Here is an 18,037-nt window from a genome sequence, read left to right on the forward strand (position 1 = left end):
AAAAATACAGCTTCGTGTAAATTTTGTATGCATGAATGTATTAGTGGGATTTGAATTTGAAATAAATGTAAATAATTTTTTGCTTTTAAAAATTACGCTATAGCCATTTAAAACCGTAATATTAAGTTTACAAAAATTACGTAATGTAAAATAATAACAAATAAGTAAAAATAGTATGAAATATTAGGCTTCAGCTACCCGCGGCTTCGTACACAATTTCTTGTTCAATGACAAGGATATATATATATATTACAACATAGGCTTATCTTATCTGAATGGCATAGCCTAAGTGATAGGCATTGAAATATACTCCCAATCTAACTTCTGTGCAACAATCCATGATGTCTTCTATTGAATAGCTCAAGAGATTTCAGTAACAACACTTAAGTCCGGGTCTGTCAGCTGTTTTAGTGAGAACATTTGTTATGTAACAGGAAGGAGTCCTGTTATAATTTTGAAACAAAGTAGGCATTTAAGGAACTTGTTCTTTCAGATTTTATGAAAAAATGTCATCACCTACGATTGAAAAGTCACTCAATCCGATCCTTTATCTCAGAGGTAGTATGGGAATGGAGGACTGCTCTAATGGAACTTACAAAGAGGAAAATTGCTCGGTTGGGTGCCGAGATTGGCTCTAGTAGGGCACTAGTGGAGTAGCTACTATAGTTTATCTCCAGGTAAGCTAAAAAGTTTCAAACTCCTAGCTCTAAAGTAAGAGAATGTAAAAATTAATGGAAAAAACCAAAATAAATGTCGTAGGAGCTTATCTCTTGAGCCCAAAGGACATCAGAGAACAGGAGCACACCAATCGAACTCATGTTTGCAGAGGCGTCAGAGATTGAAAGTCAATAAAGTATGGGAGGTGTAGATGTCCTAAGTGCAGGTCTTAGACTAGTAAAAGATGGTAAAACAAAACTCGAGTAACTCAAGTATAATGGCGGGTTGGCATGCGTGGCGAGCGTGGTGACTATATCAGAACTATTATTCAGATATACATTTAATTTTCCGACTAGAACACCCTTTATTTATATTATAACGATTTTTTAAATACTATATAAATCTTCAGAAGTAAATGGATACGTTAATTTCATTTTAATCTAGTAATTCATTTCCATTTTCGTCTTTGCTAATAAGTCTTACAAGCTATAAGTTGAGGAATTCATATTTAACATTAACCCCTATTTGGAGGCATTCATTCATATACGACTAAGGATAACAATAATGTGGCAACTACTTTGCGTTATCCTACAGGACTTTGCTACAGGCATACATTGTAAAGTTGTGTGTAGCCTCTGACTTTGTTCTATCCTATAGGACATAGCTACAGGCATGTTGCAACTATAAATGTGTACGAGTGTATTAATGTTTGTTATTTGATACACCTCAAATCAATATGCACAATATTTATTTTTCTAATTTTGTTTTTGGAAAGTAATCGAGTTTAACTTACTAAGAACCAAGTATTTCCAAAATAATTCCTGGCTATGAATTGGTATAGTAACTGAAATATCACAGATTAAATTTTGCTTATTAACCATTTGTAATTTGTAATATTAAGTATAATGCTGTAATTTTATAATGAATTAATACATCGATACTTTGTAATTAATTACTATGTATAACTAGTTATCTTTGGAATGAAGAAGAATATCGACATTCTGCCTCTGGTTGTTTCTTTCGATTCTGTTTCTAATTAGCTTAATGAAATTTGCGTTACTTTTTAAATTTAAATACTATTGAAGTGCCGAGAAGTAGCGGGCGCTGCATGTGACCAGGTGCTACGTCACAAATGTGACCAGGTGCTACGTCACATGTGACTAGGTACTACGTCACAAGTGTGCCCAGGTGCTACGTCACACGTGACCAGGTGCTACGTCACATGTGGCCAGCCATCATGTTCATGTCTGCCAACTGTCAACTGTACAAAATAATTTTAAATTAAAACTGATAATAATAGATAAATGCTAAAGTTTTACTGCAGTAATCAGCATTGCTTATTGAGTTCAATTAGCACTTCTTAATATTCTAAAATAATATTTCTTTAATTTAACTTACTATATTTAAAGTGTGTAGTGTATAGGGACTGAAACATAAATAACACAGTAATGGTTTATGCTTTACCATGAAATTACAGTAGCATACGTTATACTAACTAATAACAAAAGTGACAGGGTTACTAAGTACATAATTCATCTGTGTTTTGTTGTCATGTTGTCAACAGAAGTTTTAAAAGATTAAATTTCGACAAGAAATAGTAAAAATAAAAATGTATTAATTAACGCACTTGATGGATGACTGAGTATTTTAGACTTTGTTTTGAGAGCACAGTAGGCCTAATGTTGCAGCCAAGGGTGTACAACAAAATATTGATATTAATTAGATTACAAGATGAATTATATTAATTACTAGCAGTTATCCGTGGCTTCACACGCAATTATCAAAATCGAAGGTCATAGCTTTCCTAGTAAAAGTATTTATGATATAGTATGATGGAGGCTTACCAATATTTTTAAACAAAAGTAGTCATATCAGGTACATATTATTTCAGTATCCATGGCTGAGATATTCAAAACGTAAATAAAATTTTTACTGTTTCTATTTTAGGTTTTGTTGTATGAATTAATATTTACATATAAGTCTCGAAAACCTAATTTGGTCAAAAAGTGTTAACTTCCGTCTGTTTTAGTTAATTTTTTACCTAAAATATTTCAAGAGCCATAGTTGAGTTTGACTTGAGCCCTCGATCAAGAATATATCAATCAACTTCAATTAAAAAGGGTCTACTTTCTGCTTTGTTCATTTACTTTCTGTCTAAGATTTTTCGAGTAGCCTACCATAGTGACAGTCTGCTTTTTATTCTCGACAAAGAAAATATATAACTTACGTAGGACTGAAAAGTTACTGCGGTCCAAAAGAGTCAGATACGACCGATTAAATTCACTTCCGCTCTAATTTACCTACGGTTTTACAGTTGGGTTTGTTTTGTTGTCCTGACCAAGTTGTGGGTTTTGGAATAAAACTTAGCCGTAACGTTTATTTGCGGTCTGCGATGTTTCCGGTTCTATTTGTAATATTGATTTTTACAACGATCATGAAAATATGTGCGTACGTAAGCGAAGACTAATTCAGTCAAAATGTATCTACTTCCGTCGCTTATATTCTGCTGTAAAATGCTAAATACTCAACGTGCCCCCAAATGTGGAACAGACCGCTACGCTATCTGGTGGTCTAACCTAGCCTACTATGTTGTGTCATTACGACAAATCCCACACACTATGTCTACAGGGTGATCCGTAAACTCCATATAATGCTTCTGACTCACAGAATTGAAGAAGTGAATTGGCATTTTGAGTATTTCAATCTCAACTAAAACGTTTTATTAGGACGAAAATACACATACATTATAGAGTTTTTATTTGAACAACTGAACACCTAGCATCTGGACTGTTATTGGAAAATTAACTTACAAGCTTACAATATTTGGAAGGCCCAATTTTTTCCATAGGCTATTGTATAAGAACCTTTAGTAAAACAGGTAACATTTATTAGCTTTGGTACTGACTGATACAAAACTACGTAACACGCGAGTTTTATTACGTAAAACCATGTATAAGGTGTGTCAAATAGGAAAATAAACATATAGTACACATATTTATTATAAATTAGAAAACATCAAATATTGAGTAATTTGATGATATGTTTGTAATTTTAAATCTACTTAAAAATAATTCACTTTTACTACCTATATTATTTTAATATTGTAAAAACTGAAATATAAAGAATAATCCATAAAAAATGTAAATAACTTTTGGGTCAACCGTTTATGAATTATAGAATTGCATAAATGGATCATCTTTGTACTGTACATAAAAAGCACAAGTTGCCACATTGTTTAGGGTAGGCCTACTCAAGCAGTACATTGTATCATATCATACTCTTAAGGACAAAAAACAACTTGTTAAGTAGTTTTATACATTTACTAATGCATTGGTATTTGAAATTTCTTGACAGTGTAGTTGCATTACTTGCAGTCGTCTGTGTAACTAAATATCATACGTGTAGTAAATTAGTTTCATATGATTTATCAATGACAAGTAGCCCCATTTATTGCACTGGTCGTAGTTTATTCTAGAGTTATAATGTGCGACTGACTTCCACTGCACGCTGTGTGCAGGTAGGCGGGAGGGGGAGGAGGACGAAGAGCAGACGGTATCTTGCCGACACAACACACCAAACGTACACAAGCACGGACTCGATACGCTGCTAGTCTCTGCCCCCCTGATACCTACCGTGAGGCTTGATGGAACTGTGACGTCTGGTAACGTTTTGACAGCTCCCCCTCCCACCATCCTATCAGCTGATTTGACCACGTGATAATAAACGGTCAATATACTTATTAGCCTATCTTTAACTGGGTCAACATAACCTCAATACTATGATTTATTGTAGTGTTCTCCTATTACAGAGACAGGCAGAGTTTTAATATTAAAGCAGGTCACATTTGGTAATTAACTAAATTACATTTCCCAATTATCTATTTAATTATGTCAATGATTTATTACAAAGTAAATAAATGTAGACATTACATGTTTAATTTGAATTGACTTTTTACAACCAAGTCAGGGAAGAAAATGGATAATTAACTCACATAAGTGTATGCGTGCACCTTCCTTTCGTAACACGGAAGGGGAGTATAGTCTGAAACGGGGAGGGGGAGGGGCACGTCAGTCATATTATGACGTGGACATTATAATTCATACCGAGCAATGTTTATGTATCCAGGGGCCAGAATGCTGTAGAAAACTGGGGAGCGTGGCTCGTTCGCGGCTTTTTCGGCTCAGAGGGGTGGTTCAGGAGGGGGGGGGGAGGGGCAGCGATAACCGCCAACGGCCAAGCTTAGAGCAGCCTTGAACGTTCTTACCAACAAACATAACTCATTAACACACTACTGAAACTGTACATTGAACAATTAATTTGTCTAGCTGCATTATTACTTTATTTTAACTTTATAAAACTCAAGGACAGAAGTTTAATTTTAATTTAAATACCACGGCGTAGCAGTCCTATTACAACATCTGATTGTTTAATACACTAATTACGAATACAGACTACATTTCCCCTACACACTCACTTAGTCTTAATAAGATATAGAGCCTATCCAATGTTAATAAAACACAATATTGGTCCTGTCTATGCATATACTATTAATAATTGGTTCAACCATCATTCTTTCATTCATCCTTATCCCACTTTCCATTCATAATTCAGTCTGGGACGCTTCTCTTAGAGAACAGAACGGCGAGTAGATGTAGGCCTATTGCTCGGCGGCAGTATAGGCTACACAATCTTAGAGTAGTTAAGAATAAACTGCATGGATATTAAAAATAGCAATTTGTTCCATATTAATTTAAAGAGTGGTGGACAATTTTTATTTTTAAATATCACAATTATTTGAGACAGGGAGATTCATTTCAAGGTTTCAATGTTATCCCTGAATTTTCGGCGATACACAAAAATTTCATATACTACATTTTAATGCATATTTTAAAAATATATTAAAATGAAAAAAAAAATGTTTTGATTGAGCGATTTATTGACGTATTGAGTTTGCGTTTAATTAACTTTCCAGAAATTTAAACTGATTAAAGAGGTTCACGATTTCCCACATATATATTCCAAAATCAGTACTACACATATTATGTACAAGTGATATGAATACTTAAGTGACGTATCTGGATTTGCAACCAGACCCGACTTTTTGACACCATTTACACGAAGAAAATATCCTAGGTTTTAAATATGTTAGGCTTTAATCGTGTAGATCGTAATGGCAAACAAGAAAATATCGTGACCTGAAAATTGAAAATATATTTTCTATCTGCGTTTGAAACTAGATGAGCCAATTCAACAAGATATTCTGGTGAGTAGAGTTTTGTTTAAAATGTAAAATTTACATATTAACATTTAAGGCAAATGGAAAACTCAACACCTAAGCATATTTGATTAAATTTATCTTATTATTTAATTTAATATTGAAAGATTTGGTATATGGTTTTGTAATGACGCATATTGATGATTGCTAGTTTTTATCATGAGTTTCTTCTAACACACAAATTGACATTGAGAAAGCTAAGTAAATATAGCACAAGTGTATTGTGGTTGTACTGTATGTAGCCTATCCTCAGTTACAGTACGGTACTATTATACTGCACTCTGTATTGGGGTGTTGTAATAATTACAAAAACTGCAGCTGAAAGTGTCATGGAATTCCGATTTAGAGAATTTTCTGACCTTGCCGTGTAGATTTGGAAACAATATTGAATTCAAATTTAAATGTAAATCACGATATAATCAAATCCCTAGATCTCAACTAAAAAAGCATTTAGAACATTCCATAACAAGTAGAACTCAGAATATATCAAATTATAACTATTATAATTATTAACAGTTTTTATTTTCCAGATCGCTCACGTGGTGGACGAATTTATGAGAACATAATATATATAAATAACTAAACACATAAATTTTCTAGATTGTATATGATTAAGACATCGATAAGGTTATAGTCTTATTAAGTATTAATTATTAAGGAATTACTAAATTGTAGAAAAACCTCTGTAAATTGAAAATATTTTGTTGTAAAGCTTTGTTACACAACTTAATGATGAACATAACAATAAATGTGTAAAAAACAGTAACATACTGATATATGCGGATGATTTAAAAACTTTACATGTATTTTCTCTTTTATAATTTAAAGAGTTGACATCGACAATTTAATACGATGAAGTGTAAAAACGTGCTGTAACACGTGTTACAACATTATTAGTTACAATAATATAACGAATAAGGAACTTTTAAACAGAGCACCCAAGTTTAAAATCATGGCATTTTATTTTACTCAAAATTCTCTTTTATGGAACAAGTTTTAACCGCGTAAAAATCAGCATATTTCGTCCCGGGCTTTATAAAACGGTCTGGTAAGTTTTTAATAAGTTCGGCCTCACTTAAACTGCCCTTTTCACCAGTACGGTTTGAACTGGAAGTCGGAGCATAAATTTGGTTATATTGGTTAAATTATCTTTCAGGATTGATAGAAAACACACAAAATATATTTGGACTATACAGAATTTGGTCACTATATCATATTATCCCTTATTCTAGATTACAGAACATGTTGTGTCACCTTGTCACGTGACGTCGTCGTTTCTTTATCTTATCTGCAGTTTAGTAACTGGATCGCTTGATAGTAACTGGACAATTGTTATACTGTACCGCCGGAAATTGTTGTTCCAAATGTAGGACAACCTGGTGTCTAGGCTTTACAATGTGTATTCTTCTGATATCTATGTATTCAATTTGTCCAATAAATAATTTGGCACGAATTTATATTTGTCAATAGATTAACAAATCTATTTGGATGTAGATTAACAAAGGATGTGGATGCACATCCTTCATGAGATAGGCTATTTTCCGTTTGTGATTAATCACTCAGTGTGTTTTAATTCGTTGGTTTTATTTATTCACTTTATCAAATTAAATTTCTCTTGAGGTACGCAACTAACGAAATGTAATGTAGAGGTGAGGCGGTATTTCAGTAATCAGTACTTTGTAACGGTTACTTTTCTGTAACGGTTACTGAGAACCAAAAGTACTGATGACAGATACTTTGTATCTAGTACTCCATATGGTTACAAGATACAGATATTTTCTCGAACTGTGTACTTTTCTAGTCCTGAAGTACTTATATCCTCACTGGTACCGACTACTGAAGTAGCCTACTGATTCGAGGCTGACAGATACAAAATAAATACCACGATCATAACGCTCCAACTGCAAAATATTGCTACTTCACAATCTAAATCACTTATCAACCCCGGTGTCAGTGTGATCTTCTAGAATTAGTTATTGAGTAATAAATATATTTTTCAAAGAAAACTAAACAGATTATATAAGAATCAAGAATCAAGAGATTTATTTGCCATTAAATACAAAAAACAGTACAATAGGCATCGTCAATCAAGCCCCAATAATGAAATAAAAACTCTTAACTAGTCCGTATGATAATATCACACATGTCACTACAATTCAAGTACTCTTCAACAGTATAGAAGGCTTTGATCTTAAGCCACTTGCTAACCATAATACTAAATTTCTTAGGTGGTAGAGATTTTACAGAATTTGGCAACTTGTTGAATAATAATAGTTGATGATATTTATAGCTCTTATAATAATGCTAGGTTTAAACAAATTTTCTTTTTGCCTTGTGTTGTAACTATGAACTAAGGAATTTTCTTTAAAATCATCTATATTATTTTTTACATAGAATAGGTTACAGTAAATATATGCACTAGCTAGAGTCATAATGTTAAGATTTGGGAAAACCTTTCTGCATGACTCCATTGAAAACAATCCAGTAATTGCTCTTATCGCTTTTTTTGCCATACAAAGGCTTTTTTGGCAGAGGCTGAATTTCCCCAGAGTCTAATTCCATAAATTAGATGAGTATGGAACAATCCAAAATAGCACATAACTAGTACTTCTGAACTTACACAAGTTTTTAATTTTCTTAAGAGACAGGTCACTCTTGCCAATTTTTTACATAAGTTACTGACATGTTCCTCCCAACAGAGCTTACTGTCTAGATATATGCCGAGCAGCTTTACCGGCTTAAACATACTATCATCCAAGTTAAGGTGATGTTTCAAAGAGAATATGATGTGTTCTGTTTTATCATCATTTATAAACAATTTGTTAGAGAAATACCATATTTTTGCCTGTATGAGAGTTTCATTCAGTTTTGCTTGTACATTTGGAATATTTACATCATTTTGGATCAACGTGGTGTCATCAGCATACAGTATAGAGAAAGCTGACACATTATAACTAAAGTCATTCACAAACACCAAAAAAAGAAAAGGACCAAGGACAGAGCCCTGCGGAACACCTGCATAAACATCAAGATATTCTGAGCACTCGTTTTTAACAGCAACCATTTGTTTCCTATTCTTAAGATAACTTTCTATTACTGACAGTTCTTCATTTACAACACCATAATGTTTAAGTTTTTGACATAACATAACATGAGAAACATTGTCAAAAGCCTTACTTAGGTCTAATAGGCTAGTACCAACCACCAGCTTGTCCCCAAAGCTGTTTAAAATATAGTCTACAATTTTCTCAACTGCATCCACGGTTGTATGTTTAGGCCTAAAGCCAAATTGAAAAGGATACAACAAATTGTTGGTATTCATACAGCTGTGCCACCAGGCAAGACTCGATTACCTTACTTAAAATTGGGACAATTGTGATCGGCCGATAATTTTCAGAACAGTTCATATCTCCTTTCTTAAACATAGGTGTAACTTTAGACATCTTTAGGCAGTCTGGAAAATATCCTACAGTAACAACTAAATTTACCAGATAAGTAAGTGGTAACAATATAACATTAATTATATTTTTAAGCAAAAAATAGGACAAACCATACACATCCTCACTATGTGAGCCACTCATTTTATTGACAACACACTTTACCATTCCTTCATCCACCAACTTCCATTTAAATACATTATCAGCATTAGGCCTAGTAGAATTTGATAGCAAGTCAGAGTACACTGAGTCATTTACATCAATGACCTCATCCTGTTTATAATTACTGTCAATAGACAAATTAACAAAGTAAGAGTTCAATTGGCCAGGTGAGATTGGTATACTGCGTTTTGTTGAGCAATTAAGATTACATTCTCTTTTAGCAACAAACCATGCAGCTTTGCATTGGTTATTGGAATTACTGATATATCTATTGTTGGCAGCTACTTTAGCCTTCATGATTTCCTGCTTATAGAGTTTTTTAAAACTATTGTAAAGTATGTGATCATCTTGGTTCCGAGTAATCCTCCATTTATCATATAGAGCTAGAAGTTGCATTCTCCTATCTAGTAATTCTGGCGTAAACCAGTTTATTACATCGCATTTCTTAGATCTAGGTATCACAGATATCTTTGGGCAACTAATATTAAAATGCATGGTTAAAATATTTAAAAAACTATTTACAGCAATATTTACATCTTTGTGATACACACAATTCCAGTCAGAATTACTTAAACATTCAACTAGATTACCTAACCTATCTTGTGACATGAGACGTTTTTGGCCAACTTTCATGTCATTGGGCTTAGGCCTAATAGTACTGCCATCCCGACTATGGCTATGTTCATTGGCCAGATAAAGGCTAACCCAAATACCTGCGTGATCAGATATTACTCCTTGGTTCAATAAAACTATATCTAGGTTTTATGCAGCTAAATTAGTAGCTATATTGTCAAGGCAAGACTTAAACCTAGTTGGTACATTATTTGTACAGTACAAATTAAAGGATCTTAAAAGATTTAAAAAATCAAGAGTTTCAGAGTCACTAGCTTTCAATATATCAACATTAAAATCACCAGCCAGTATTATATGTTTAAAATCTTTTGGACCCTTAGTAACATAAGCAAGTTAACATTCTAGGTTAAAAATAAACAGTCCAAAATTAGAGTCTGGCGTGCGATACACACATATAACTACTGCATTCAGTTTACTTAGTCTAATGGCAGTTGCTTCACATATTGCACTTTGACTATAGCGGGAAACATCAATCATTTCATAACTTATTTCTTTCTTGACATAAATTGACGAACCACCAAAACCAGATTCTCGGCAAAAGTACCCGGCCAGTTCAAATCCCTCAGGAATATACAAGGATATTTCATCTTTAACTAACCAGTGCTCATTAATACAAATAACATCGGTTTGTTTGAGAGCCAATATAGCCTCAAGTTCAAATAATTTATTGCGCAATGATTGATTGTACATTGAAGGTACATACACTTATACTTGGCCTAGGACCCTTAATATTTGTAGATAGGTTTTGATCCAATACGTCTATGAGTTTACTAGGCCCACTTGCTGGGGTAGGCCTAAAAAGGTTTATTATAACTTACTGTTCTACGAAGAGGGTTATATTTTCGAACACTAACACCTCGAGGCCACATTGAATTAAAAGCGTTTAATTATATAAATTATTATTCAGTATTTTATGCTTTTAGTTAAAATGAGAGTTTATTTAATTTTTAGTAATACAAATCTGTGTTAATGTACCAAAAAATGCACCAAAGAAATTTAAATTACTTATAAAATAGAATATTATGTTCATAACCTTAAAGAATACCCAGTGTAACAGCCCATTTGACTCTATTCAAAGAAGCAGAAGTTCAATTTATCGTAAAATTCATTAATCACATATCAAAAAGTATAAACTTTTTAATAATAATAAAATATATTTATTCATTTTTTACATAATTGCGTAGTACTTTTGAATACTAGTACTTACATTTATATACAGAATTACATCAAACTGTGTGTTCGATAGTGATTTCAAGTATCTGGTATTTAAAACGTTACCAGTACTTAAATACTGATTTCAAGTAACTAGTATTTGTACTCAATATCGCCGAGAAACGGTATCAGAAGTAACGGTTACAGGTTCGTTCTGATTTAGCCCATCTCTAATGTAATGGCGGTTGAAGAAGTTGAACGACATTAATGAATGCGGCTTGGCGGGCTGGCGGGCTATCGACCTGGCAGAGTGCAGTGTGAACAGCTGTTGAGAGAGACTAGGCCGGCTGGTGCTGCTCACTTCTGTGCTCCTGATACCGCCTGCCGAGTTCTAGGTCCGGAGCGGCGCGCCCCCCACACCCGCACACGCACACGCGCAGCCCATTGACGGAAATGAATGGCGTGGTCACTCTAGTGGGCGGTGAGGAGGTATCGCTGTGACCACTTCGACTGACCACTGCTCGCCCCCACCCCTCACGCCGCCACTCCTGTTTTTGAAATAAATATTGTGAGGGAAGGAAGGCGTGTCTTAATATAAACTGTACAGAGTGTTATAGTTTGTAATAAAATCTGTACGACAATTTATTACAACATAAATTACAACGTTAGCAGTAAAATAATGCTCGTAATATAATTTCGATTTTAAAAACAATCTTAATTTGTGGTTGGTATAATGGTTTGAAAGTACCCATGTTGTAAGTAACAACACACAGTCCTCGTACATAAAATTAGAAATATAGTATAAATAGTTTAAAGCCTACTTCTTAAATACTCATTTGAATAGGATTAACCTCAGAGTTGACTCTCGTTGCACCCTCTGCAGTAAAAAGACGGAAACGCCGTCAAACATCTTTTTTACTCTCCTCGACTCGAGAACATTGGACTAAACGGTCTAAATTAGCGAAATTCTATCGGACTGCAAAGATTGCTATGGTGGAAGAAGCTGGATTCTGTTAGAGGCAGTGGCCACGATGGTAATTCAGAGATATGTACAACATTGGTGTGGTAATTTGTAACAGAAATGGCTAATATTCATGATTTTAAACCATATTAAGATTATCGTACCATAGTGTAAAATGAGCGATCGAAAGAGTAAGGTAGGCGAACAGTCACGAATGTACCTTGCCTTATGTGGTATAAGGGATTCTCAACTTCAAACAGTTTAGTACCATAATATGAAGTAATTTAAAGCTGAAATAATTTAGACTGCGCTTTCGATCAAATAACATCAAGGTAGGAGTATCCAAAACACGTGCTGTGGTTCGCCGATGTTACATGCAACATCTCAAGTCTATATATAGATCATTTCATTATCAAGATGTCTCTCGGATCCCCGGAAAAGAAAGCAGAAATTGTGTCAGTCTGCTGAATGGTTGACTTTAATGACGCTCAGCCTAATTCCACGATTGGACATGTACCACCCTTGAAGTAATTCTTGACTATGAAGAAATAAAGTTTCATGCAAATGTAACATCTACAGATGCAGTCTTTAATTCACATGGTACATTCACTTAATAATACAAGACTAGACTACACACCTGGTGTTGTATGCTCGGCTAATTAGGCTATACGCGTTAATGTGTCACATGTAAAGCCTCATATGAGTGAAATCTGTTTGGAAATTGATTTATTCAGCTATTTTCTCGTTGCCATCACGTTCACCAATAAAAACAATGTAAAAATATTCGCTAACGCTCAGCCAAGTCCTAAGTGACATGCACCATCAACACTGGACTCTTCAGTATGAGTATTGATTGTATAATAAGCATGCTCCCAAAGGTAACATATAGTGTAAATAAAAGACGGTCAGCACCTTAGCCTACAAAAGTTAGCTCGACCTTGGCTCGTGGGGATTCGGTCACCAGTCTCCAAACAGGGGAATATTTTTTTTGTATTATAACATCCAACAGGCACTGTCGGTGAGTAGGGTCTGCTGTATACAGGGAGTGAGTAAGACTGGATGATATTAATGGTTAAAAACACCCATTTTGTTACATTTGTTAATAATAATCACTATAGATAACTTTTGAAAATGGGTCATACCAAAAGAGTGTAATATATTGTCAACTATTGTAATGTATAATTGTAAGTGAGGTTATATATAAGAAAGGAAAACTTGGCTCTCATTTCGCCTCTGAACAGATATACGAATAAAGGAGTAATCACTCACAGAATGTCCACTAGGATATTGTGTTATCTGTCCTCAACTCACAAGATCTACAACGCACCATTAAATCTACCTCATTTTAAATGTGTACTATTTTTAGACTTGGCTGCATAGATAGTTACAGTCAGCGCCGCTAGATGGCAGAGTGACAGCTCTGGATACCGGCAGATTCTGAAGTTAGTTCTCTGTTTGGCCGCAAGATTACACCACTAGAGTTTCCTCTGCATAAAGAACTTAGTACAAATCCAAATATTTTAAATTACTATTAACCTGTAGATCAATATTTTGTATAATTCATATTTTTATTCTAATTTTATAATAAGAAAATTTTAAAAAAGAACACCAAAATAAAGTATTATTATAATGGTTTTACCAATGCACATAATGTTTTCATAGGAAAGGATTACTTTAAATTTGAAATTTCTTTGAGGGTGGTACTTAGCTTATTGAAACAAATAGCCTTTACTGAGGCAATACGAGGCAGATTGATGTATTGTACCGTATTATTCCTTATACAGCATATGCAGTTAAATTACAATTAGAAATAATAGTTAAGTCAGTTTTTCAACAAACCAGACTTCCACAAATGAAACAACTGACATCATTACTGAAAACTTTCAGTAATTTGGAAATAAAACTAAAAATATTAATTTGTGTGTGAAAATTTAAAATTGTTCAATCCTCAGAAACAAATATTAAACTTGAATACCGAAATACTATTGACATAATCCGTTAAAGAACATCATTATTAATTGATCTAACTGTCATTAATATTAAACATCTTATTATAAGTTCCTATGTTCTTATATTAAATATCTGACTCAAAATTGATACTAATTATTAAAATCACTTACACGAAGCATGCATAATATAATGAACTCGAGTCACTGCACTTTTCTGTATTCACAATTGAATGGCCCCATATATTACATTAAGCCAGTTTATACACAGTAATTCAGATTTTTTAATATTCACTCAAAGTTGTTTCTCTATTAAAATCAGTCTCTTGTTCTGTTATATAATGCTTGAAAATTAATTAACCCCTCCCCAAAGAGGTTCCAAATGGTTGTATAACTATGGATACATTTGCAGAAGACAACATTAATGTCTAATTTAAGATTGGTTAAACCCTTCATTAATGTTCAACTAGAGAACATTCATTATTCAGTGTCATGCTTGTTTATACAACACGTGTTGAATAAACATGCTGTAATAAAACACACCAAAGTTTTTACTTTTGCTAATAATCAGTAACGGATTTAATTTGTTTTTCATATTTCAAAAATATGTTTTAATTAATGAATAGAATATGAAGCAACTGATATTCATTTATTTATTCATGAAGAACGTTTACACATTTTGAAAAACATTATTTTATTCCATTTTATGAATAAACTATTTAATAAAAATTCCAAATTCTTTCACAATTAATTACAAAGGTTCAATGAGTTTTTAAAAATAGTATCATCTTAAACTCTGTCAATGTCTATAACTCCTGACATTTTGCACATATGGGAACTTATCAGGAAAACAAACAAAAAAATACTCCGAAGTAACACGAAAAAGTACTGGATAACTTGAAGAGACAAGCAATAAATCAATGAAACCATTAAATTAGTATGATTATATCAATTAATGTAATACATTGTGTAAACTTTTGTTGTCAAGAAATAACTTTTTAATATTTTTTTAAAAATATATACAAGCTAAGACTACTTTTTCTTGACTAATGTCCAACCTTCTTCTTGGGGTTCTTGAGGGGGTGATTCCTTCTGTTCTTCTCGCTCAGGCGAGGGTCGTAGCTCGGGTTGTGGACCTAGATGTATCGGTGATTTACAAGGTAGAGGCTCCAGGGCTAGCACCAAGCTCTGTACATCTCCAGAGGAGAACATTCTGTACAGTTGACAGAGGTGTGATGCGACACTATCGCTGGAGCCGTCCTCCAGCACCGTGGAGAACTCGGAGTCCATCGTCTCAGCCAGGAAGTCGGACAACTCGCCCCAGTCCGCTGTTCCTGAATACAGAAGTTCAGCTGCAGTCTCGACTGTAGCAGCGAGCTTCTGTCGTGTGCTAGCTGGAGGTCCGGCCATGCCGTGTTCCACAGCGAGCTTCATAGCGGTCCAGTTGTTGAACACTATCCCTACAATGTTTGCAAAATGTTTGTATAAGCCACTTTCCTGGACGGGGTCCATTTCTCGGAACGTTATCTACTCAAACAACAACACTGGTAACCTTACTTCTTCACTCTTCATAAACTTTGCACAATTTTAGTCTCTCAATGTTTATCTTATTAAAGTAGGCCTACTTGGTGGCCATATGACTCATAACATTGTTGATAATTTCTCCATTTCTTTAGTCTTTGAAAAATCTCAGTTTTATACTTAACACGTGTATCTTCATCAGTAGGCTAATATTGATTTGGAGTGAACATATTTAGGGTAGGGTACGATAAGCGGATCAGGTTTTTATATCGAAAAATATAATCATCGATACCTAATATTCGCATCTCGAATCCTAGACTATCAATTGATATAAAAGTATCTATAGTCCTAAATTACAATCATATGTTTTAAATTATAATATGAGTTTATAGGAATATAGGGAAACTCATAAATAAATAAGAAATGACAAATAATAAACGAACCAGAACGAGAACGATCAAACAAGGAAAACTCATAAATTTAATAATTATGAGCCATAATTCATATGGTTTATGTCACAATTATTGAATTGCTTATAATTATACACACGTAATTATATATTATTACGGGTTTGTATAGTAATAATAATTATTGTTATATATACACGTAATCGTATATAATAATAACACGATTACGAGTATTATTTGAGTGTTTACAGCTGTTGATATAGATCAAGTTAATTGTTCAAAATAATTAATCAGTATCGATTGGTTATATGGATGGTTATGATTAAGTAATATCGTTTGTCAATTTCGATGTAAAAACCGGATCCGCTTATCGTATCCTACTCCGTATTTATTTAAGTATCTTGTTGGCTTTAGATCATTTAAATAAATTGCTAGAGCAAACTTTTAAAACTCATCCCACTTATTTACGTACTTAATGATTAATAATACAGTACTATTATGACTTACATGACACAAAAATAGTAAAAACTCACAATGAGCAAACATAACCTCAACACCTCTGACAAACCACGTTTAGAATAATCAGAATCTCTTTAGCCTGCAACGTCTAGCTCCAGCTGAAACAAAACATGTCTATAAACAATAGGTGTGTGTGTGTGTGTGTGCGTGTGCGCGCCCGCGCTTTATTGTGTGTGTGTGTGTGTGTGTGTGTGTGTGTGTGTGTGTGTGTGTGTGTGTGTGTGTGTGTGTGTGTGTGTGTGTGTGTGTGTGCGTGTGTGTGTGCGTGTGTGTGCGCGCGCGCGCGTGTGTGTGTGTGTGTGTGTGTGTGTGTGTGCGTGTGTGTGTGCGCGCGCGCGCGTGTGTGTGTGTGTGTGTGTGTGTGTGTGTGTGTGTGTGTGTGTGTGTGTGTGTGTGTGTGTGTGTGTGTGTGCCTGAACGTATTTTAAATCTCTCCACAATCACTAAATTTAGGGAAATCTCGCACAAAATTACTACTCAAATTCGCAAATACACCTATCTCTCAATTATACTCTTCCTCCAAAATAAAAAGAAATGGTATACTTATAAAAATGGCTGACAATTACTATGAATATCAGCTTTCAAACTCTCCCAGTCCTCTAAAAATCTTTTACTAAAAAAATCCTAGCCTGTCACAATCTCTTCTTAAAATAGGCTACTTGCTTTGTTACATTACTTAAGTATTACATTTAATCAACTACTGATTGATGTTGGAAAGTAAAGGTTATGGGCTCAACGCATGAAAATTAATTACTTCCAATGTTATCTTTGCGTTAGTTTGACATCAATTTACTTCAAGTTCTTTTCGACAACAGCGCCATTCTTTAGTACTGCAACAAAAGTAATGGCATTACTTGACCCAAAATCGAAGTTACGTTCAAATTCACATACATATTCAAACGTAAAATTCTTCGTGTCAAATCCTCGCTCAAAATTAAAAAAATATAATATATACTTCTCATTTAACAAGCTTTTCAAAAAATCTTGTTAAATTTCTGACATTAATTTATAAACATAGTTATACACAATTATTTCAAACATTGCTTATAACTTTTAAAACTTTAAGAGAAAATCCGTTTGAAAAATGTAATGTATAAGTTTTTTTAGCGATTGATTAGCACTGATTTCTTTCATTTTTGGATAAATAAAAAACCCCAATTAATATTAGTTTCATTTTATTTTAATTTGTGCGTCCAATAATTTGGTACATGTAGACTACAAATAGTTGCGTCAGTCTGATATGGTTCTTTGAGAAAATCGGACTTTTGTGTTTTGAATATTTTCCACGTGGTGTAAATTTTAAAATGAGCGTAAATGAGTGTAAATTTTAATCTTATCAAACCGAATAAGGAGGAAAGTCGATACAG

At 33.8% G+C, this 18,037-nt stretch overlaps 1 protein-coding gene across 1 annotated transcript; it reads right to left on the reverse strand.

Annotated features, from left to right (window-relative positions):
* Positions 1-14,960: 14,960 nt before the first annotated feature.
* LOC124367098 (pre-rRNA-processing protein TSR2 homolog) lies at positions 14,961-15,816 on the reverse strand. The gene has a single exon (XM_046823752.1). The coding sequence runs from the start codon at positions 15,733-15,735 to the stop codon at positions 15,256-15,258; it is 480 nt and encodes a 159-aa protein (XP_046679708.1). The 5' UTR covers positions 15,736-15,816; the 3' UTR covers positions 14,961-15,255.
* Between the last annotated feature and the right edge of the window lie 2,221 nt (positions 15,817-18,037).

This window comes from Homalodisca vitripennis, chromosome 8 (genome assembly GCF_021130785.1).
Source record: "Homalodisca vitripennis isolate AUS2020 chromosome 8, UT_GWSS_2.1, whole genome shotgun sequence".
In the NCBI taxonomy this organism is placed as follows: Eukaryota; Metazoa; Arthropoda; class Insecta; order Hemiptera; family Cicadellidae; genus Homalodisca; species Homalodisca vitripennis.

Bases quoted from the DNA above. Each gene is read 5' to 3' on its own strand.
- LOC124367098 (XM_046823752.1), bottom strand. From the start codon at position 15,735: ATGGACCCCGTCCAGGAAAGTGGCTTATACAAACATTTTGCAAACATT.